This window comes from Mycteria americana, chromosome 2 (assembly GCF_035582795.1).
Source record: "Mycteria americana isolate JAX WOST 10 ecotype Jacksonville Zoo and Gardens chromosome 2, USCA_MyAme_1.0, whole genome shotgun sequence".
Lineage (NCBI taxonomy): Eukaryota > Metazoa > Chordata > Aves > Ciconiiformes > Ciconiidae > Mycteria > Mycteria americana.
In genome coordinates, this window is record NC_134366.1 from 37,970,463 (window position 1) to 37,994,556 (window position 24,094).

Here is a 24,094-nt window from a genome sequence, read left to right on the forward strand (position 1 = left end):
TTTGATTTTGCTTAAACTGCTGAGATGAAGAGTCAAATATTTCAAATGAAAAGAAAAAAAAAGCAGCAGTGTCTAATAGAAAGAGACATTTCTACTGAGTTCCTCAATTTAAGAATAATATAAAAGTAATAAATGTTTAATAATGTAACTTATTAAATAAAAATAAATTTTGTGAAAGTATTAGTGGTTTGGATATTAATCTAATTGTACATTTTTGGTCATAAGAACAACATGCACTTTCTTTGTCCATAAATCAACATTACATTTAACTGTAAAAGTCAGTGTAAAATCAGATAACACATCACACATGAGAATTACATATTTTCCTGTACAATTAATTTCATGTCTTCAATTTTCACATGTACCCACTTCCCCTAAAAAGCTTCATTTTTTCAGTGCGTAGACACAAAAGATGCTTTTGCCAGCATACTTACTGACCTGACAGACAACATAAGGCGGCTTATTTTTAAGAGGATGCAAGAAAGTCCTCAAGTTCATCAATGTTTTTGCAAAGAAGTACGTATGCACTTTCTGAAAGTTAAGAGATATGCACATGGATGATTTTGGTTTTAAGGAGCCTGGTTCTACTTGTGCACATGCTCTTCAATTTTTTTTTTTCTTTTAAAACTCCTTGCCTTATCTTTATGGAAGGTAAGATTCTGTATGCTAGTGGCCAAAGCCCATACAAGAGCTCACATACTATACCTTGGTCAAACTGCCTAGTCACTACATGCAAAGCCAGTGGAACTTCAAGAACATGCAGTGATGAAAAAGAGCGGACTGACAAGCTGATGCCCACAAAGCATGCTTGTGGAACAACTCACAAGCTGAAGGAGCTGCTGTTTGAGAGACCAGAGTCAAGTTTCATTATGTTATACAGGAAATCTATGAATTTTGAAAGTGTTAGTCCACTTCTTTCAGCCTCCAAAAGATTATTCTGGATGCCTCTGGAAGGATGACAGGTTACAATTCACAAGATTCTTGAAAACAGCTGATATAGTATGATAATTATTGTAGTATAATAATTACTATACCGTGATAATATGGCACATAGTATGAATCATTCTTCACCTTTCCTTTCACGTACAACAAAGATTATTTTATTTGCATTTTAAAAAAATGGAGTAACTGCTACCGCAAAACAAAGAGCAGCAAATACGAAGTTTAAACGTGCACAGTAGTTTTTATTCTTCCTAGTTTGTTTTAGTGCAGTTTCCACATTTCTGCTTTCACCCCTCCTTTTTTCCTAAAAAATATTCTCCTTTTTCACCTTATATTTTGGGCCATTTCTTCTTTCTCTGGAGGGAGGAGGAACAGGAAGATGTCTGACCATGACTGCCACCTCAGTTTTTAATCTTTTCTCAAATTTTCCATTGTTCAAATGTCTAGGTGTGCACAGAGGTATGAATGGGCACAAAAGTTGACCTCACTCAGCTGCTGCTGCTGCTTTGTTACACTAGTAGCTGGCCAAGAATCTGACTGCTTACCTCCATGTGGGTCCTTTGTTCTACACCTAAAGAAGTCACGCCTAATTTGTACAGGCCTAAAGTAAGAATGACACAACCAAATAAAGTTTAGCACACACTTCTTGAACTCTGGAAATTATACCAACAACCCATACCACTGAACCACATTCCCTCAAATATTTTGCAAATAAGTGCAGGCTCCCATTTCTCATGAATTTTTCATATTCATGCATGCAAATGCACATGAATTTGGAAAAATTTATCCTCGCTTGCAGAAAACAATGGTATAACTTTAGGGCCCTCTCATTTTAATGACAAATACTGAAAGAAAACTAAAGTGTCAGCATTTGCAAGCTTCACCATCTGTACATAGTTCTACGATCTGAACCAGAGAGACACATCATGAAAACCAAAAAAAAAAAAAAAAAAAAAAAGGCAATATATCCTTCTTAAGGAGCAAATGCACTCTAATAAAAAGAATAAGACTGAATACAATTTCCACAGAAATCAGAGCAAGTTATACAGTAACAATTATAGACTATATCAATTAAATCATCCATTTTACTGGAGATAATGAAATCTCATCTTTGTTACAAATTTGTTGAATCAGAAAAGAAATTCTGAATCAAATTGCCAATGAAGAAAGTAAATAGACTAATTCTTGACCTTCGAAAAAAGCAAACCAGTAAATGCAAACTCTGCTCTTTCTAATAAACATGAGAGTTGTCTAGAGAGTCATAGCCTCAGAAAGTTATTAAATCTTCAATAACTTAGCTCTTAAAAACTTAGCTCTCCGGAAAGTCAGATGCATTTGCAATGAAACAACCATCCCACCTAATTTCATGTTAGTCATTTTCTTAATAAAAGAACATTTGACTTTTCCACCCTTAATTCTGTTGGACAGTGAGGAGAAGAGGGAAACTACATTTTAACTTCAGTAAGCGTGCTGAGGTGCAATATAGGAAAATAGCAAATTATTTTAATACAATTTTTGAAGAATCACATAGTTTGAGTTTACAAAATCTTGGCAGTCTTTGGGAAGTTTAAAGTTGTATTTTCTCTTTCAATTGAACTGTTATGGCTATATAACTTGACTTAAACAGGGATAAGAAATGTATGAACTTGTTGTGCCTTGTTATAACGTTACTTGCCTAACACGACTTACATATTTTCACTTTATCAGGAGGCACGCTGTAGCCTATGCATTTGAACCTCCTTGTCCAGAAACAGCCAGTTCTTCAACCACTGCAAAAAGTGAAGCTTTGCATAGGCTTTTTTGACCTCGCACTGTGACCCTCATACCAGCATCCACAGGCTATAGGTCACGACCTCAAGAATTAGCATCATGGAAATAAGAGCCCTTCCAGGTTTAGTTACAGAACACTGTAGCAACAAACTCCTCAGCCTTTTCTAAACTGAACTCTGCAGCTTTGTTTTAACTCCACTAGAAGACAATAGATAACCCACACTTCAGCTTTCATTACTCGCACACTAAATCGTCTCCTCTCCAAAGGTCTGAGCTCCTGCTGCAACTATGAAAACATTCATTCAGTGCGGATCGAAAGCCAGTATCATATTGCCACTAGATGATCCTATTAAAAGGTTAAAGAAACATCACTATGAAATTGAATACTTTTGCAATGTTAAAAAAAAAGGCTGAAATAAGTTATCCCTATTAAAATTTTATCTCCTAAGCAGGCTGCTTTGCATACACTTCCTCTGAAAAGGAAAACCCGCATCCCATGCTCTTTCACAACGCTACGCTATTGCTGATTCAGCCAGACAAAACAAGCTCCATTTATATTAAATTCTGAACTATATTTCTAAACTAATCTTCTCATCAGTAAGCGTTCTCAGATGTGTTTAATGAAGGAAAAGAGACCTAGCTTTGAGCGACGGTTTCGCCAGAACCGTGCAGCCGGGAGGCGTTTCCCCGCTTTCCTCAGCAGGGGGAGCCAGCGCCCTCGGCCTCGAGCGGCGCCCACAGCCCAGCGCCGCGCCAGCCTCGCCCGCCTCTCCCACCGGAGCCTGTCGGCGGGCACAGATACAGCCCTGGGAGGGGGAAAAATACACCACAGTGGGGGGAAAAAAAAAATATACACCACGGGGGGGGGGGGGGGGGGGGGGGGGGATACACCACAGTGGGGAGGGGGGGAATACACCACAGTGGGGAGGGACAAAAAAAATACACCACGGGGGGGGAGGGGAGGGAATACACCACAGTGAGGGGGAAAAAAAAAAATACACCACAGTGGGGGGGGGGGAATATCCCGGGGGGGGGGGGGGGGGGGGAGAATACACCAGGGGAGGGGGGGGGAATTACACCACGGGCGGGGGGGGAGGGGGAAATACACCACAGTGGGGGAAAAAAAAAAATAAAATGCATGAGCTTTACCTTTATCCTGGAATTCTTGAGGATAACTGCAGAAAGAAGAAGAAACAATGTAAAGCAACACAAACTTGCAAATCCACAGTACTAGAACATAGCATAAAACAATTACTAGTTTTCAACCAGTGTTGTAGTTGAAACTTAGCGCTGCAAGTTTTCCTTAATAATTTTTAAGTCTTTACTTCCGGCTAAAATATTTACTCAGTTTTTCTTTTGCCTTTGCAGTTGAGAGAATCCTCAGTCATTTCAAAGAAGACTTGAACAAAACCAAACTCAGATAGAGCAGTCTTTTCTAGGAATACAGATCTACTCAGATATTTTAAGGTATAAACATACAAAAGCATCTTTAATTTTAGTAAACCTTCTAAATGTTAATATATTTCAAAAAGTTTTGTGCACAAGTAAAAGCCACTAAGCATACTTTAAAAATAACACGGTAGGTCACCAGGAAAAAGTCCACAAATAGTAGTTTTAGTTGCAGTAATTTATCAAATCCAAATGAAAAAGTATTAATAATTAACCAGAAATTAAAAAGTTAATGCATGCCTAAATAAAAAAAATCTTTTTCAAATAAGATCTCAACTTATTGAATTCCTAAAATAAAAAATTCTATCATCCCAGAGGGAAAAAATACTCTTTCTTCAGAGCTAAATCTTGCTATTTCAGAAACAAAAATAATCACAGGATACAGTGTGAGGTATAAAGATAAATAATCAGGACAGAGTTATGTAAAATGCCATCTCAAGAAGCATGCACGGACTAGAGTTTATGTGAAAAGAAGAGGATTTCACCAGAAATAACTGGCGAATAAAACGCAGCTGCCAAGACCATCTTTATGGACAACAAGCAGTAGTGTGTGTATCAGTCTAGTCAGTAAGGAGATGCTTACAAGTAATGAGAAGGAGAGAAAGGAAGGGTCTAGGCATAAGAAACTGAGAAATGCAAACAGAGATAAAAGGCCAGATCTAAGAAATCCTACATAGCAAGTAGCAGTAATAATTAGGCACAGCCCTATATGTGGGATGTGAAAATCAAAGATGACTATGAAGCGCGTATATTTTGTAGCCTGCATGAAAAGCAAAACGCTGTTAACAGTGAATAATATTACAGGAGATGAGGAAGGAATTAGAAATTAAAATAAGACGTGAAATCATGGGGTCATCTAAGTGAATAAGCGTTCAGTGTCAACTGTGCTCATAACTGCAGGTTCCCTCCTTCAATATTTCATCATCCAAAAAAAAACATAGTTGAGTCATAAGACTGAAGAAAAAAGTCAGTAGTGCTGTATATGTGAGTCATCTGTACAGTCCCAGTTAGCCCAATAACCCAGAAGGGAAACCACGAAAAAAGAGAAAGAAAATCCTGGTTCCTTAAAAAAAGAAAAAAGAAAAAAAGGGGGGGGGGGGAGTAGTTCCCTAAGAATTTACAGCCTGAATCAAAGGCACACAATCTTCAGTTACAAGGTTTTGGGACACAACTCATGTCTTCCTGCAGTTAGTGTGATACAAAGAATGATGCCTTCACCAGATGATTGTTCTGTCTTTGAAATTGTAAACAAGTTGCGACAGAGGCAGGAGCATGTCATCAAAGTAAAGGTTAGGAGATATCCAACAGGAGTGATCAGTAGAAAAACACTTTGGAAGCAACAGTGGGAGAAGAACAGCAAGTAGCAATTATATCCTAGCTGATTAGAGTTGTAAGAAAAGGGATTTAGCAAAGAAAATTTTGCAGCACAAATAAAACTACAGCCAAATCTCTTTAGCTGAATTGTTTGACTGAAATTAAAAACCAATAGAACAGAGTCTCAAATCATACCTGATATTAAAAAAAAAAAAACCACCACACCACAGCGCTCTGCTTGGTCTGTCATAGTATTTCACTATTTCAACGCTGCTGAAACAAATTTACAATCTAGAAATAGTTTCCAGTTATGTTTCAATTTTCTATTACAGACAGGGCTAAACGACAGAATATACAGTACAGCAAAGTCAGCATTGAATTATGCTGTTTTACACCAGCTGAGTATGGCAACAGGAAGCTCATTCATATTCTCAATGCATTCTATGTCTCGTATTTTAATGAATCTTACCAAAGCAGAGGTGAAGGCAAGCTCTACCCAACCAGCTTGCAATCAGGGTTTAGAATATTACAGCAATGCAAATGGGACAAACCCTTTTGTTCTCATTTCTTCCTAAATTCTAGCAGCTTTAAGAAAGATATAAATACTTGAACCCATACAGATTATTTGACAAAATCAGGACGTAGACAGATTTTTAATTGTTAATGTTGGTAATGGTTATTAAAATATTGTAAAAACTTAAGTTATCAGTAAGTGACTTTATAACATATTAAAGCCATGAAGCTCACTTACCTTGCCTTAACATCTTTTATCTTCTTAAGAAGAACTTCCCTTTTTTCTTTTGCTTTCTTGGATAGACTTTCTCCTTTTAGCGTTTGGGAAATAAATGTGTCAACATCTAAATAAAGAAGAAAAAAAGACCTCAAAAAAAGATAAATACTGCTGTAATGAGTTTGTCCTGATACTACTGTGAAGAAACTAAGAAAATTATTTTCAGGCCTACACACAGCATCGTTAACAGACATTTCAGATTCTAAATGGGATACATTTGTTCTCTGATCTACTTATGCTTAGCACAGCAAATCCTATGGTGACATTTGATTCTTGCTCACTTAATTATGCCACATAAGTCCTAATAAATTGCAGTACTATAACAATTACTTTCCATCACCTAAAGTAAGGGATAAAGCTAAAACATGGAAATAGCCTTTACGCATGTATTACTGCCATGTTATTTCAGAAGTTCAAGTTACAAAAATGGTTGAGTAATTCATTATTGCAACAGTAACGCCTACCCAGCTACTAATATAGGTCACTTACTGGTTACAGTATTTTCAAATGTTCTCACATTGTCTCTGAACTCCCTACTTGACTAAAAGTTCATATCCAAAGCCTTAATCCTGCAAACAATTAGGTAGGCACAATAACCATATCGAAGGAGTCAAGCCCAAGCATGTACCTGAAGCTAAGCATACCTGCACTTGTAGAATCAAAAACTAAAGCTCTAACCTGCACTGCAATTTTTAATTCTTATACAGAAGATACACTTATATAGTCATGTAGAATCAAAGCATTCCATAAAAGTTACCATGGTTCTTTGTAATATAGCAAATATCCATTCCACAGGATAAAAACAATGCAGTGACTGAGAATTTGCGGGAGTGTAACTCCTCCAGTAGTATGTTTTCTTGGTTAACAGAAATAATTGCCAAAACTAACTGTAAAAGTTTCTTACAGTTACCAATCAACATACGATTATCCTGAAAACTGAGAAGTAGAAACATGACCAAAAAATCCTGCTTGTTAATTTAAATTTCTCAGCTGTATGGACAGTAACTGTTCAGTGAATAAGGGAAAGTGTACATAAGTAACACTCAAATGTTTACATGCAAAGTTTACATTTTAAAACAACATTAAATTAATATTTACTGCACATTTCCTAACTGAAAGCCTTAACTGCCTGCTTTTTTCTTTAGAAAACAGAAGTTCAACAGAAACGTATCCCACTTTATATTACAGGCTGCAAGAAAACTAAGTCAAAAGTTACTCTTTGAGAACACTAGCATAGCTATTACAAAGATTTCATTCTTTATAAATAATTTACCAGATTATTATTTAGATGTTTAGATTGGTTTGCTGTCATCACAAAATGTGGCAAAATCTTCATTTTGTAAAGTGTTTCAGAGTTCTGAAGAATGATGTTGATCCCCCTCCCTATAAGACAGAGAATCTTCCCCACTACATTTTCCAAAGCAGCCCTGAAGGGCAGGGATGCACACTCAGTTCTATGGCATTCCTTCTTTAAAAGGACAGAAGGAAAGGCACTTAACATATGTATTAATGAATCTTCCAGACACACCCCCGACAGCCTCTATGCCATACACGGAGCATCCCTGGAAACATTTTGTCCTAACCCACAGGAAATTTATACATCTTCATAAATTCCAATGATTGTAATTTCCGATCAAGCAGGCAAATGAGGATCCACGTGATCCCAAGACATTGACCATCCACAAAACCTCCCTTAGGTCACAAGACTTGATACTTTTACTATACTGATGCCAAAAACACAAAACCGCCAACAGTTTTTCCCTCAATGAAACCCAGCAGGATTTTCCAGTACAGACCAACCTTTCACATTGGGAGGGACATGCTGATTAAATATTTGCTCCTTCATACTTTTACCTATTTATTTCAAAAATTAGATAGCAGCTTCAACGTTCTACCTAGGCAGCATTATGTGAAAGCTTAGAGGAATTAGTCACATTTATAAATAAGGAGTAATGTTTGCACAGTAATCTTTGAACACTAATTAATCACAGAACTTTGCCTCAGCAGTCTTCATTTGAACTCAGTGGGCTTCTTTATTTCTTGGAAAACCTCAAAATCCAGCTAAGAACTCGGTCGTCTCTGGTTTTGACTGACTCTCAAAGCTTTTTTCAAACATGGATGTTGAGATAACTTAGTTTCTTTTCCTCACATACTCCTTAATTGTGTTATCAGGAGAAAGAATTACCACTTCTGGCTTAGAATACACTGTCGATATGAAAATTTGAGGGCTAACTACATTGTTGACACAATCTGTTCTTTTCTGGAAAAGCTTGGACTTCAAAATCAGAAATAATGCAGAATTTTCAACCATGGAGGTACAAGGCTGAAGTAAATGCTCCATCTCTTCTCAGTAAAAGCAGGTAATGAGATGGAGGAGAGGGGTGAAGGAGAGAGACAGAAAGAGAGCAAGCATGCACAAGCTCCTGATAAGTTTGCTGTTTCTAAACAGCAGCAGCAGTTATAGAGAAGACATCCCTGGGATGGCTTCGCTCTCCTGTGAGACTGTAAAACAAGTTCTGTGAGCTTAGGTAGACACAAACAAAATGCACTGTTCTCATCATGGAATACTATTACTTCCATATGTCCAGAGAAAGCATATAGCTTGATTCATCATAACGCCAAAATATGAAGACAGACTGATGTAGACATGATCTGCCACAGGACGCTAAAGAAGAAACATACTTGGAAAATTACACGTTACTGTATCATAGATTTTCTTATCTACTCACACAGAATGTTATATATCTTGCTCAAGCCACCTTCTGATCTAGCGTTGTAAATCCATTCAGGATGTGCCAGATGCACATGAGATTAGTAACTTATTTATACTAAGCTCCTCTGGACAAGAAGCAAGAAAGTTATCTAAGTTATGATCATCTCTTCACTACCTGTACTTCCACATGGTGGAAGAGTATGGAAGGAGCAATCCCTGCTGTTAGAGAGTGCTTCATCACTGGCTTAACATAAGGGAACATTCACGCAATTTCTCTGACATTCCTCAAAGTGATTTACTTTAGAATGAGAACAGAACTCAGGATTTCAGTGCGACAGATGCAAGCCCCCAACAGCAAACTTCAGGCAGACGCAGCAAAATTTACCCATTTCTCACCGCTATTCTGGTCACTTACTTGCTCTTCCTTCTCCAGATGATCCAAAACTTGATCTCTCCTCTGCTAGTTTAGTGCTATACAGAAAAGGAAAGTGTAAGCCACTAGTCACAAGCACTTCAGTGTAGATGTGTTTCTTTCATGCTTCAGCAGCAGTTGGTCCATTGAGGAATTTAAAAAGTAATAAAAGATAAACTCCAAAAAGAAAACATCTTTGAAACGATTTCTGATTTAAAAGCACGTATACTAACCAGTTACCACACAACAAGCAAAACAAGTTAATTTATTTCCATAAATTGTTTGTTCCTAACAAACTGAGCAGCTATTTAGTATCACACATTGCAGAAACTCAGCTGTTTCCATTGAAAACACTAAAATTTCAAAGAGAAATAAGCTTTGGAAACCTATTCAACACCTCTTAACTTTTTCTAAGCTTGTGTGTTAGACTGCCCGATAGCTTGAAGACCTGTATTTGTTGCTCTGTTTCTTAAAGCTCATGATTTTAACTTCGTCTGATCCATGCCCCAGAGAAATTATTTGCCTCCAGAAATGAAAAATAGCTGCCGAACTGAAAGATCCAATTGATATGATCCACTCGCAAATTGCTCTGTCAATACAGATTACAAACTGACAGAAAAGGGAAGCCACGCTACAGTCTAGCTCTGTCCACTTCAACCGGCTCATACAGTTCAAAGCTTAATTGCCATTTCATACAACAGTCAAAAGCTGAAAAGCCATTTTAATTTCATTTTCATCTATGTTCCTTTTACAAGGAAAAGTTATGATTTATTTTGCTTTTCATTGTTAAAACATTTTGTGGTTCTCCTTATTTCCATGACTATAAACAGACAACACTGCAAGTTTTTCATCATTTTAAGTCTTTGGGGCTATTTTCTTTAATGAAGGCTGAAACTACGCAGATGGGCTTTTTCAAGAATGTTGTAAAATTTTAGCCCAAAGCAAGTGCTGTGTTAAAGAGTGCTAATCATCACAAATCATAGCACTTTTGTTGTTTACAGGGCTTAATATCGTATACGTAAGTTGCACTTAACAAACATACTTAGGACAGAACTACCTCATTTTTGTGTCAGGGTGGGCCAAACAGACTCTCAGAGAGGCACTCAGACTGTGTCCTGGGTCTTCCTTTCTCACCTCCTCAGTAGATAACCAAAATGTTGTCTATCACATTATCAAAAAGTTAGTCACTTCTTCATCACCTGATGACTTCACGCCATTCAAACGACAGAGAACAATTATAAACTGGCGATGAGATAGGTGTGTTTCCACTCACATGGCAGGGCACACACGCAGCTCCCTGTCCGTGACCCAAGCAAAATGCAGGCTCCTGTTTCGGGGCTGGACACGCATCCATCATATGACAAGGGACACTTGCATGGGGTCACCTGGCAGATGCGCTGCCAGTCACACAAGAAGGGAATGGCAGGTCAGCAGAACAATTCCTCCAGCCACCAGCCTTTTCCCATCTCTCTCCGCCTCAAGGACTGAGAGAGCCAGAAGCTGGCTGCAAGCCAGAGAATTTGGGAAGGCAGGCCAGAGAATTTTGGAAGGTAGCTGCAAGCTAGGCACATTTGTGCACACACACTGTCCAAAGGTGACCAACATTAACCAAACTGCCACGTATCTTTCAGCTTTACGTGGGCTGGCATTAGAAAGTAATTAATTAATTTGATTTCAGAGTTTTCATGCAATTCATTAATAGGGAACAGGTCTGAATACAAATTATCAAGCAGTATCTGTGACTGCCCGTCCTCTTGAATCAAGAAATAGGAGGATTTTGCTCCTTCTCTCCCCCTTCATTCCCAACTATATTTAAAAGTCTCTCTCCAGAGTTTGCTAAACTGTCTTTAAAAAAAGAATATATATATCTACTTATATAGAAACAGAACACGATGTAAACTAAAAGTGACTGACACTCCAAGATGTCTAAAAGTATCACATTGATCCAGCCTAACAAGTAGGTGAGCATTCCTTTTAGCGCAAAGTCCTGAAAGGAGAGCCTTTAGAAACTGCTGTACCTTAAATCCCCAAAAGCAAGGCTATCTTGCCACGTTGCCACATACAAAGTGAGCATCATGACAAACGTTGACACTCAACAGTTTCGTTAGCGATTTAGAAAGCAGAAGTACATCCGAACTGCTAAGACTCCTCAAATTAAGAAAATATATAAGACAACTCTTTTAAGAAGTTAAAGAAAAAAATATTCTAATCAAGGATATTTAATCTCAAGATATATCTAATCTCATTGGCTGAGTAGTTGAGCATCCTCTCTCTACATTAAAGAGGTGAGAAAAGATCAAGCTGTAACATATTAAGCATATAATGAAAAAAACCACACCAGTACAAATCATGATCAAGTTACAAAGTGATTCCAAATGAACTATAATAAAAAATGTTAAGGATTAACCTAAAGATTTACACTGTATGCCACATTATGCTGCATCTATTGTGGTTTGTTGACATATGATTATGAAAGAAACATAAACCCAGTCAGATGAGAAAGATAGACTCCACGTTAATTGAAAAAGACAAACTAAGTGAATAATGAGTATATAAAAAATAGCCTATGCCATTTTTATCACCCATATATGACACTTATTCTCAAATTTATAGCAGAGACAATTGAACTATGTTTCAAATCACTGGAGGTTATTTCTTACCAGGAACGCCCCTGTGCGTTTTTTTACCTCACTGTTTCTACTCTTATTCCATTACTATTGAAATACATATATATTACCAAAGCTGTAAATACATGTCTACTTAAAAGATGTCTACAATAATCGCCCTGGTTTACCTTGTAAAGATGAATTCTTCAGCAAGAACCAGCATTTGTTAAAGCCTTAGAAACGTGAAAATGATACTTCAAAACAAAGAGTAAAGTTTTAAACAACAATATCCTTTTAAAATTGAACCAGCCAATGAAGAAGAGCTACACTGTACCTAAGTGGCTTTTCCTATGACAAGAATGTAAGGAGCAAGTCCAGCAACAGCTGACAAGGAGGTCAAAAAAGGACAGTTAGTTTTCTGGGCATCAGGTGTAAATATAACTACTGTAGTGCCCAAAAATAAAAGGTAAGCGAAATTAAACTCATGCACTGGATCCATCATCTATAGTTTTCTTGCCTTGCCCCCTTCTGTGTGCTATTTCCAGGATGCAACTAAACAAATGGGTAAACAATATTAATTTGAAGAAAAAAATTAGAAGAATCACATTGAAAAAAGGCAATTTGGACAATATGACTAAGCATTTAAACAAATGGAATAATATCTGGGTGGAAACGGTCTCTAGGGCAAGAACATTGGTTTCTGTTTAGTTTGGGGTTTTTGTTTAGTAGAACAAAGAAAATGGATATTGGGACTGGATAAAGGTTCCATATAAACTAGAGTTTTACTCCATTTTCATACCAAAAATCTTTGTAACTTAAAGTATGAATACAGAAGATTCAAACTGGAAATACTGCAAAGTGTGAAAGGAAAACTGAATTAAAAAAAAGGAAAAGTCACAGGTGTCATGAAGATTAGAGGGAAAAGATATAAATTATATATATATCTAATGTTCATGACACCATCAAAAACTTTTAAAAAAATAAAGAATTCTTAACTCCTCCAATTAGATCTCCATTACTGAAAAAAATCAAGAGGTTTTTTTCCAATCAAGATGACTGAAGCAACCAGTCTGATTTATGTTACAGGAGAAATAATATGCCCTTGGGGGGAAGAAGCAGCCTCTGAAATCCTTCTCAGCTATGGACAAGCCAAAACTTAGAGCATGCATCAAAGAGTAAGGAAAAATTAAAATGAACAGGGCTCCAACAATCTACATAACCAATAATAATTTGACAGAAAGGGGAAGGAAAAAAAAAAAAGCACGTAACATCCCACTTTGCCAAACACCCACAAAAAGATCCTGAACATATAAACACGACGGAGGGTACCTTTTCAAAAGAAGAAAAGACACAATGGGGCTGGGCTTCCTTCACTAAATTACAAAATCTCAAACATCATCTAGAAGGTGCAGAGACACAGGAAGGGAATGAAGAAGTTATATACACTACCACACACTTCCCAGGTGTAAAGAGGGAGATAAGAGAGCAACAAAATGACTTTCTCTTCCCACCAGAAGTTCAACTCATGACCAGAGGACCCTGTTTCTGTCTCCAGTGTTTCCCTCCCACCACTTGAACAAGTCAGAGAAGAGAGGATGGGATTGTGAATTCCCAACAATCCTCTGCAATAAGCCCATCACCATGCTGACCTTTCTCCTTCAACTTTACAGAAACAGCTTCCTCCTGTTTCCAACTAATGCAGTTAGCCCTGAGCTCAAGCTGTGCTTCTGCCTGGAACATTTCAGCACCACTGACATGCAACTATAATGACCCTGACAGCATGTGTGACAGAATTTGTTTTTGTGTTAAAGATATAATATTGTTTAGGTTCAAAGTAAAGAACTCACAAGTCAGAAAGTTTCCTGTGCAACTTTAATTCATCCCCTGGTGTGTTTATTCCCATTATCACCATGTTTAACTACAGGAGCACTTAGTAAGTTTTCCAGTAGGACTCCTACTTGTTCAGCATAGTGGGTGGACAGTACTCCCAACAATCAATCAAGGCTAAGCAGGGATAAGGAAATCCATATGATCGCTCCTCCACTTGTTGCAGAAGTTGGAAACAGTAGGCAAAAGGACCAAGGAGAGGAGGAAGAGCACAATATTTATGAGATTTTTTATCTGTCACTGCCTCACTGCTATGTGATTAGCAGGCTAAAAAAAGGTGCTTGTTGCTAGATACTAACTGCATGTTCTCAACAGAACCTGATATGAAGAAGTGCCCAGCACTCGTAATGGCCACTGAATATAGACGTCCAACTCACATTATTTTCTGGAGAAACCAGCACAGCATGGAGGCAGGTGAATTTGAATTCTATTCTGTTCCACCATTGATTATTTTTTGCAACCCCAGATCACATCTTGTTTATTACACTAATTTTACCAACGGGAAAACAATATTCCCTCATCTCAAAGAGGTGCTGAATCAATACCTGTAAGCCATTAAAATAATACATTAAGAAGCACCCTCAAAGAAGAGCATGCAGAAATTAATAACTATCAACTCAATGCAGTCTTTGTATTGTGTAAGAGTTGCTTAATGAATAGTAAAGATATTACAGAGCTCCCTTCCTTCCTCCATTACCATACATCTTCACTACATGAATAGTTTGAGCAAAAAGCAGGAGACTACATAATTAAAGATTACCAGAACCTAAATGTGTCAGTGAATGAACTGCTCACACAGTTTGAACTACTCTGGTTTCTAACTTTCATGCACTTGACTGGCAACCTAAAAAAAAAAAAAAAAAAAAAAAAATCAATCTCATATTTTTTAAAAAAGGAATCAGGTTATTGAATTTTTACATTGCATAACCATACTTATCCTCACATTTCTTTCCCTTTGATAATTCCGGAAGTAAGGATTGAAAGTTACAAACTATTAAGGAGGAATAAAAAATAAAAATAAGCCAAGAATATTATGCAGAACAGCTTCTATTCCAAGATTTTGTCACTTGTAGGCAGATGCAGATGTCACTGCAGATGCAGATACCATCGCAGCTACCATTGTAGGTGTAGGTACCATTTCAGATACCTTTTCAGACGCAAATACCATTACAGATTAAGATGACATGGCAGAGGCAAATGCCACTGCAGGTGCAGATACTATTACAGTTATCATTGCACATAACATTATGCCAACCTTTGTATATTCCAAGGCTTTGTAACTTGCATCAAAGCTCTGTTCTCCCCAGAATCTTCTTCTCCATGTTACTTTGGAAAAGAGACCGACCCCCACCTCTCTACAGCCTCCTTTCAGGTAGTTGTAGAGAGCGATAAGGTCTCCCCTCAGCCTCCACTTCTGCAGGCTAAACAACCCCAGTTCCCTCAGCCGCTCCTCACAAGACTTGTGCTTTAGACCCTTCACCAGCTTCATTGCTCTTCTTCGGACACACTCCAACAAAATTTATTAGGAAAAATTTCTTCACCAAAAGGGTTGTCAGGCATTGGAACAGGCTGCCCAGGGAAGTGGTTGAGTCACCATCCCTGGAGGTATTTAAAAGACATGTAGATGTAGTGCTTAGGGACATGGTTTAGTTGTGGACTTGGCAGTGTTAGGTTTACGGTTGAACTCAATCTTAAAGGTCTTTTCCAACCTAAATGGTTCTATGATTCTAATTGTTCCTCAATACCCTGTCTCCACCCTGCTAGAGTTCTGCTTACTCCATAATTATGCTGTTATAAAATTAACAAGTGTTAAGCTCATTTTGCATTACGTCCCAGAACAAAATTGCATGTGAAAGCAAATTAAGCTGAAAATATTATCGTTACAGTTGTAGAGATGTATTACGTATTAGGTAGCATTTATGCCACCATAATAATAAAACAAGGATTGAAAGATCATTGGTAAATCATTCCATTCTCTTCTTAACTTCAGTTCTATAGACAGTACTAAAGAAACCATCTCGTTTTCTTTCAGAAAAGCTGAAGCTGTACACACTGTACAAAGACTAGATACCTGTATATAACTTAGGCCGTTGATCATAGTGACACTGAAAGAACGTATAAACATCCCCCTTGAGGGAAAATAGGTGTTCTCAGTTTCACTTCAAAATACAAACCTTTATATCGCTCTTTCCATGGGAGACTGGATAAAGATGGGGAGAAGGACAAGTTGTGAAGATGAAGCACCATGGCAAAAATCAAATCACAGTCTGGAATGATCACATCTGCATCACACCCTCCCCTGAAAAAATCCTAGAAGCACTTAAAACATTGAAGAGTTTCTAAGATCAGCTTCACACAGTGAAAATAGCTCTGAAACAAACACACACACACACTTCATGTGATCACAAGTTCCAGAATACAGTAATACCACAGAAACTACCAAGGCTTGGAAAGTCTCTCTAAGGCTATTTTTTTTTAATTATTAAGAATCTATGCCATGAGAAGAAACGATCAGAAGCTTTCCTTCTTTCTGTTTGCCTTTCATGCAGATTTTACTACAGATGGTATGATCTGCAGATAGTGTAGTTACAAACAGTAGTTAGGAAAACAGGACAGTTGGCAGAAGTGCTTTAAAGATGAGAAGACTGACTGGTAAGAGTAATATGTTTCAAGCATTAATTCTTACAATCAAAACGTTTAAAAAAAGGACAAACTTCAAAGGTGACGAGCTACACTAGATTCTAGCAGGTGCCCAGCCGTGTAACTGAGTACTTCATTTCAGAGGGAAGATTTTGAAAAGCATGGCGAATTTGAATGGCTTAGTCAGAGCTACACAAGTTCCTGTGGCAGAAAGAGAAGTTCTCAAAAGAAATATACTCCCACTGAAACTGAAATTGTTTCAGGATAGCAAAGCCTTTTATGATTTTTTCATAAAGATAAAAGAAATCCCAAACTGGAAATATATAATTTGCTTTAATAGACAGCAAAAAATAAGTTTTAAAAAACTGAAATCTAAACCTTGCACATAAAACACATCACCGGTATTTTATTTAAGTCTCTACTAACACTATTGCTGATAACTTTTCATGGTGAGAAATCACGCCATTCCTACGCTCCAACTTATCCCTAAGAGCGTGGACAGTCACAGTCAGCCTTATTTGACCAACAGGACAATATGCCAGCAATTCAGTAACATCTTAATTCACTTTGATGACGTTAGCCTAAGCTGTTTAGCAGGGAAGTTGGGGGTTTTTTTTCATTTTTTCAGTTAATTCAGGGAAACGGCCCAGCTGGCACCGGAACAGCCCGGTTTAAGTTCCGACAGTACCTGCCAGGCCAGACACACCCTGAAGGGGAGAAACTTCCACCTGATCGCTGGGTGGTTAACTCGGCGCTCAGAAACAGGGCCAAGGGGCCTGCATGACGCCCGGTTCCTTCCACACACGCGTGTCAGCAGAGGACTTCCACAGCCCTGCTGTGGCTCTGCAGACGTCCCAACACCTCACCCCTTCCCAGAGGCGGATGGGGGGCTGCGAGCGCTCAGCCTCAGCACGACGGCCAGGCCGGCAGCGGGAGCCGGACCTCCCTCCTTCCTCATTTCGGGTGCGCCGAGCAGCCGCGGGGAAGGGAACCGCAGCACCGCGCCGGAGGGCTGCCGCCGCCGCCGCAGGGGCACCGGGGGAGGAAGTAACCGGGGGAGAGCAACTGACGAGGGGAGGGAACCCCCGGACCCACGAAGTGGAAGCGAGCGCCCAGCACCCGCTGAGGAGCGCTCCGCCGCGGCTGCGGCACAAGGGGCTGGTCCCCCCGCAAGCCCTGGCCATGACGGCTGCCCCGGCCCGTCACACCCCCCGCCGGCCCGCCCCCTTCGGCCTCCCCTCCGCCCTGCTCACCGCCCGCCCCCCGGGAAGCCCTCCCTCCCTCCTTCCCTCCTTCCTTCCTTCCTTCCTTCCCTCCCTCCCTGCCAGCGGCCGGCCTTACCTGCCAGGAGGCTGCAGACCTCCTCGGGGATGGCGAGCGCGCCCTGCATGCTGAGGGCGGCGGGGGCAGCCAGGAGGCCGGGGACACCCTGCGGGCGGGGCTCGACGGCTCGCCCCGTTCCCGGCCCCGGCAGCGAGGAAGCGCAGGCCCCGCCCCCCGGCCGCAACAGCACGGCCGCGAGCCTCGGGGGCGGGGCTTCGCACCACGGGGCGAGGCTTCATGACGCTTTGGCCATCCCTCCGCGCTCCCCCCGCCCTCCAGAGCCGCGCATGCGCTTCATCCCCCTCCCAGCAGCGGGTATAAACGTCCGGTGTCCCCCTTAGCAACGCCCCCGCCACGAGGGACTGCTTCCCACGTGACTGCTGCCAGCAGCCATTTTGCGTGAGGGCACCGTGCAGGCCCGTCCCTCTTGCCAGAATCAAACATGGCGCTCAGCGTTAGTCATCTGCTCGCCTCCGCCCCGAAGCCCACGAGAAGTTGACTATTGGATGAGAAAGCCCAGAAGGTGCTCTCTGATTGGTCCGTTGCTTGGCCCGCCCAACCGTCGGGCCCTTCCCAAGCCCAGGGCTGGGGGCCCCGGCCACCTCTCACAGGGTTGGGCAAGGTGGTGGAGGTGTCGGTGGGTATGAAGAGTGACAAATTTTGTACCCTATTTCTTCCAAATATCTTTCCAGCCTTCATTCGGAGCACGGCGCTGACCTTAGCTCGCCTGTTGGCAGGTGGGATGGCGCTGTTGAGGGAATAAGGGAGAGAATGTTGGCCCTGGCATTCCGCAAGGCCCTGCTGGTTCCCCCTCTCCCCTTTCGGCCTGCTGTCATTACCCGTGGCTGGGTTTGGGATAGCAGACCTGCCATCATTACCAGTGTCAGGGTTTGGGATAGCAGACTGCACCCTGACCTCATTGCCACGGCTGTGCCAATGTCCGAATGGTTGCAGCTGGCAAAATCAAGCCAGAGAACTTGAAAGGAGGAAATCACATGCACGCATGAGGCGTGCAGTGAAATAAGAAATGGAAAGCGAAGCAGTGGGAACAGGCCTGTTGGTATTGGCGTCTGTTACCACAGATGTGTGGGCAGAGGTAGGAAGAGATGCTGTGTCTAAGCAACACAGCTGGGCTGCTAGAAGGGCTGGCTTTGTAGAAGTTTTGCTTATGGGGCAGCTTTGATATATTTTTCCCACAAATCCCTAGTCATATGTATTTGGAGCACATCAGTGACGTAATATGTTTAGTGTAGAAATAGTCAAAGTAAACTCTTAGCCTGTGCTTCTGTGACCTTGGTGGTTTTGGCTATATCTATGTTATTACTACAGAAAGTGTTTGTGTTAGAGCTGCAGTTATGTTAGCACATCTGTATATCATACCAGTGTAGAAAAAACAGCAAGGAAAAGAAGTTATATTTATGAAATTTCACCTTTATACCAATGTAATTATATTAACACTTGTAGCACAGCTGGCAGTACAGCTGTATCAGTCAGGTATTAAACAGTTTCGTACTTCTGCTTGATGTAGCTGTGCCAGCTGAAGTCTGCAATGTAGACGTGGTGTTAGATTATATTGTTCTCCTGACCTCTCACATCTCTTTTAATTACATGGAACAACTCATTTCATATACATCTGGGTTTTCAAAGCATTGCAGCTTTATTACCTGATTTTATGGCCATCTTGACTGAAACTCAAGCAGTTAACTAACTGACCTGTATAATGTTGCATAATGATTTTTATGTTAGTTATCTAATTTCAAAATAAACATGTACACGCATCTGTGTGCATATGTGTATAAATAGATCTTGCCTCTTTATTTGTATAAATGCCTCCTACTCTTCTGGTACAAGAATATGTTTGATTAATTTTTTTGCGGTTGGCAAGGAGGGCTCTTTGGGCTTATGTTAAATTACACATTTCAGATGTGCAGTCTTGGGAAGCTGCCATAAGGAACAGGAAAATGGCTCATAGTCTAATTTGCTTGCCCTTTTTCAGGTTAATCATAATCCAACTTTCTTGTGTTGACTTTATGGCTCTATCCATTTCTGTTCCAGAAATGAGTCAAGGGTGTCACTTGAACTCTGTTGTAGTCTTTGTTTTGAGATCACTTTTCCTGATAATTTATTCCATATGTTTACCATTTGTCGGAGATTTCCCTGAGTTTCAGAACATAAAATGAGAAGAAATAACTTACCTTTATTATTTGCCACCCCCATACTTTAGTCACTCTGTTTTTTTCTACTTACTTTTTTTCTTAAAGACCTCCTTGTTGTTGCACTGAAGACCAGCCCATCACACAGTTAGCAAGATTTGTGACCCAGGCCTATTTTAAGCCTTGTTAAGTTCCAGATTTACTCATAGTTCCCTAATTTTTAAATCTACTGCTAATAGGAAGCATAATTCAAAACAGACTCCTTCACTGAAACAAGTCTGGCTTCAGTGCCGTTTCAGCCTGGTTTCTGAAGATTCCACAGCTTGTGCCTCATCGAAACCAGACACACCGCTTCGCCTAATCAGGCCCATTGATCAAGGGTTCTTGCTGTGTGGGTAGCAACGCCACAGGGAACATACAGAAGTTTATTGTCCTTCTGTGTGGGGAGAGCTATGAGAACAGGGAGTTCAGGACGAATAGCCTACCTGAATCTGCACAGAGCTACAATAACGCAGCTGTAGGAAGAATAAAGTTTCCCATTCACGAGCAGTATCACTGCCGCCTTGCCCCCCTGAAGAAATCCGACATATCCAGCATACTGGGAAATCCAGCATTTTTCCATGAAAAGTTCCACTTTTCTGCAGCCATGCTTTTAAAACTTAGATTCTAGGAGAAGAAGGAAAAAAGACCTGTGTGCAGCTGTTGCTTGTTCTCTACATGTCCTTTAATAGAAAATTGATTGGATTACAGTGCATGCTCCCTGCACTATTTCATACAGGCGGCAGCGGCCTTGTTGAAGCTACTCTGTGTTCTCAACTGTTCATCCAGTTGGCTGTCTGTCTTCTTTTGACAGATTAAAAAAAAATAGCTAGTCAATAATCAGAATATTTATAATTTTAAATTATTTAATTACATTAAACAGTAGTTGGCAAAGATTTCTGGCATGCACATCTAGCTGTTAAACGGAAGGAGCACAGACTTTCTTTACAGAAGCGCTTTCTTTGCAAAGAACCGCAAAAACTTCTGGGTTTAAAAAAATTGGAAAATTATGTTATTGAATGACAGTGCTAGAAACATGGCAACTCTTTATGCATTTTGACTGTGGTCGCTGCACTGAAGAAAAGCTGCCATGCCTCTAACAGTGGAAAAACGTATTCTGAACCCTTTGTCCTCTGGCAAAACATCATTAATGCTTTCTTAGGATTTGCTACTAGTGCTTGAGTTAAAATTATTTCCTCAGAGGCAGAGATACATTCAGGACATCGCAGCAGTTGTTTTGAGAGTAAGTTTACAAATTAACTTTGAAGCATAAAGAAGAGCTAGTACTTCATGTAACAACTCATTAAAATTTAGTGTATTCTCTTCTATTCAGAATTTATCTCCATGAAAGCTTCCTATTTTGCTGTCCTCTCACAGACATTTTATCCAGAAACAAAATCTTCAAAGCATTCAAGTATTGTTTGCACGGCTGGGTTGCATTGACTATAATTTGTTGGGATATGGAAACATGGTCTTGCACTTAGAATTCAGCCCATTGAATTCAGCCCATCAAACATGAGCTGAACACGGTCTTCAGTTTATGGGATGCTTTGATGATCACAAATGGAACTAAAATATACTCAGTGAGGCTGTAGAAGTTTTGAAGACCGAGTGCTTGTTTCTTTATTAGTTTATATGATGAAAAATTGCTACAGGAACCTTTTTTCTACACAGTTTGGAGACTTTGGTGTCACTGTTTCATGTTCTGAGTTACAAAACTGATGTACTTTTCTTTGTGAAGGTGACCTGCCATTTATGGAGTACTTCCCAGGTTGGTACTGTCTTGCTCCAAATGTTGCTTTCTGTAAGCCTATCATTTTGAGACCTCAGCCTGAGGATAGCAATTCCCAACAGGTTTAAAAACACACATCAAGAAACACAAGTCATTCCCTTCCCTCTCCATGTTTTCCCAGCTATACGACCACAGAGAGGTGCTGAACTGAAAAAGATCAAGAATAGTCCCCTAGATCATTTGCTATGTGCCGTATCATGACTACCTGCTAAGCCTTCAGAACTATTATTTTTAATGCTGAAGTCTTCACCTTTCCAAATAAGGAGCAACAAGGGCATAATTCTCCACTTTTGTACTTGAATATATTCCAGCAATGTCTAATTTTACCTAACTAAGAATTACCTCTGGAAAGAAGGATTGGTGTTTACATTATCAAGACTATAGGATAAAAAATATAACTTTGAATGATGTTTTCTAAGCATTACATGTTGTGGGAAACATTTTTGCATAAGCATTTCTTTTTACCTGAGCATCCATTAGTTTGTATAGGATTGTGCATTACCCAATATTTTATTAGACAAAAAAATATTCTATATCTCATCAAGTTCAAGTTCAGTGTCTTGTTTAAAAAAAATTTATTAAGAAAACTCATATCAGATAAAGGCTTCGGAGTTTCACTAAGATCCTGTTTTGAGGTGATTTTCCAGCTGGATTGATTCAAATGGAACATCCTGAAAGTTAGTTTTGGCACAGGTGTGAGATTTCAGTGGACATTTTGTCTTGCTGAAGTCTATGAAAGCAAGCCAAAGATAACTCCCCAAGTATCACAGAAGATGACCTCTGCTGCTCATCATGCAAATAGTTCCAATGAACTGTGGAGACAACCAGCTGAATAAGAGTTGCAAGATTTCAGATCATTAAATCCATTTGTTCCTGTTTGTATCTAGCCCTTTGTTCTTAGACATTTTAAAATTAAATACTAAAGGAATGAAGACTCTTTCTCTCCCCATTTCTCCTCTTCAAGATGTATAGAGATGCCCTGATAGGTCTTCTGCAGCTGAGCATGGTTTTAGGAAGGAAGTGGGGAGGGAAGCTCTGTTTGACTGGAGTTTATAATTAGATGTTACATAAACTTTTCTTTACCCCCTATATAACCTCGATATCTAATGAGTATTTTGGAGCAATGAAGAGTCTTAATAACTCTGAGGTGAGTAAACATGCATAAACATCCTGTTGCATTCTCCAGAAGTAAAAGCAAAACTTCTTCATCATTCTTTGAAAGGTAGATGAAATAAAATCTACGTAACCTCTAATCTAAATTTAGTGTTCTTTCTATTTAGCCTTTTATTAACTATGATATAATGCGTTGAGTCATATTTTAAACAAATTATACCATAGGTAGTGAAATTAATGAAGAATACTTTTCCATGCATTTCTATATGAAGATCCTATATCCTTTTCCTATTGCAATAACATCACTTCAATCCCCTGTGCCATAAGACATTCACCATCATCTGAGCCACTGCCCTCTTTTTTTCCCTCCATGCCTCTTACTCCATCAGTGGGAAAGGGGCAGCATTTTCTGTGGCCAATTTGGAGGGATTGCTGTGCTGTTTGGCCTGTCAGCACACTTCTGCTGGTTGACTAGCCTGCAAGCCAAGCAGAATAGGTACCCGCTGAGCCCGGGTGGCAGTCTTTTCCACAGTGGTGTCATTAGCCTGGCTCTCTGTCCTTCATCCAACAGCTGCTTTTCAAGAAGTTTTCAAGAAGGTAATATCTGAAGACTATATCTACCAGATATAGCAATCAGATTTTAGGGAGAAATCAATAGGTGGACAGGTTTCCTTGAGTAATCAAGCAAAAATTTTTACTTTGGAGACTCGGAGTTAAATTTGACAATAATTAGGAGAAGCCTTGAGGTACAGCCAGCTTAAGTGTGCCTGTCTGCTAGTATCATGTGTTTTGTGAGCAGCAGGGCAATCCCCTTTTTAAAGTTCCCTCATCTGTACATTGTAGAAGGAGCAATAACGATAGATTTGCAGGAAAAAAAGGAGGTTCCAGAGTTGCAAAACTTCTCTGTGTAATGCTGTATTTCCCTTCACAAGGGAAATAAAACAGTCACTTTGGTTTAAAGTGGAACTGAATCAAAATCAGGGCAAAATCTAGATAAAATTTCTGCAATAAGCTATGGAGTACTGGCTCACAGCCTCTGAATTGCCAGTCATCTTTTAACTGAAATAAAGGCAAAGAACTTCCTAAACAAGTGGCATTTCTGAAAGAGACACACTGAGAGACTTTCACTAAACATTAATGAAGCGGTAAGC

At 39.7% G+C, this 24,094-nt stretch overlaps 1 protein-coding gene across 1 annotated transcript in view; it reads right to left on the reverse strand.

Annotated features, from left to right (window-relative positions):
- The window catches only part of SKAP2 (src kinase associated phosphoprotein 2), a 122,285-nt gene extending 104,231 nt beyond the window's left edge, over positions 1-18,054 (reverse strand). The window contains exons 1-3 of the mRNA XM_075493034.1: positions 17,865-18,054; positions 6,227-6,332; positions 3,862-3,887 (exon numbers count right to left, since the gene is read on the reverse strand). Coding sequence (XP_075349149.1) covers positions 3,862-3,887; positions 6,227-6,332; positions 17,865-17,913 — 181 coding nt within the window. The 5' untranslated portion in view covers positions 17,914-18,054. The remainder of the gene's footprint in view (positions 1-3,861; positions 3,888-6,226; positions 6,333-17,864) is intronic.
- Between the last annotated feature and the right edge of the window lie 6,040 nt (positions 18,055-24,094).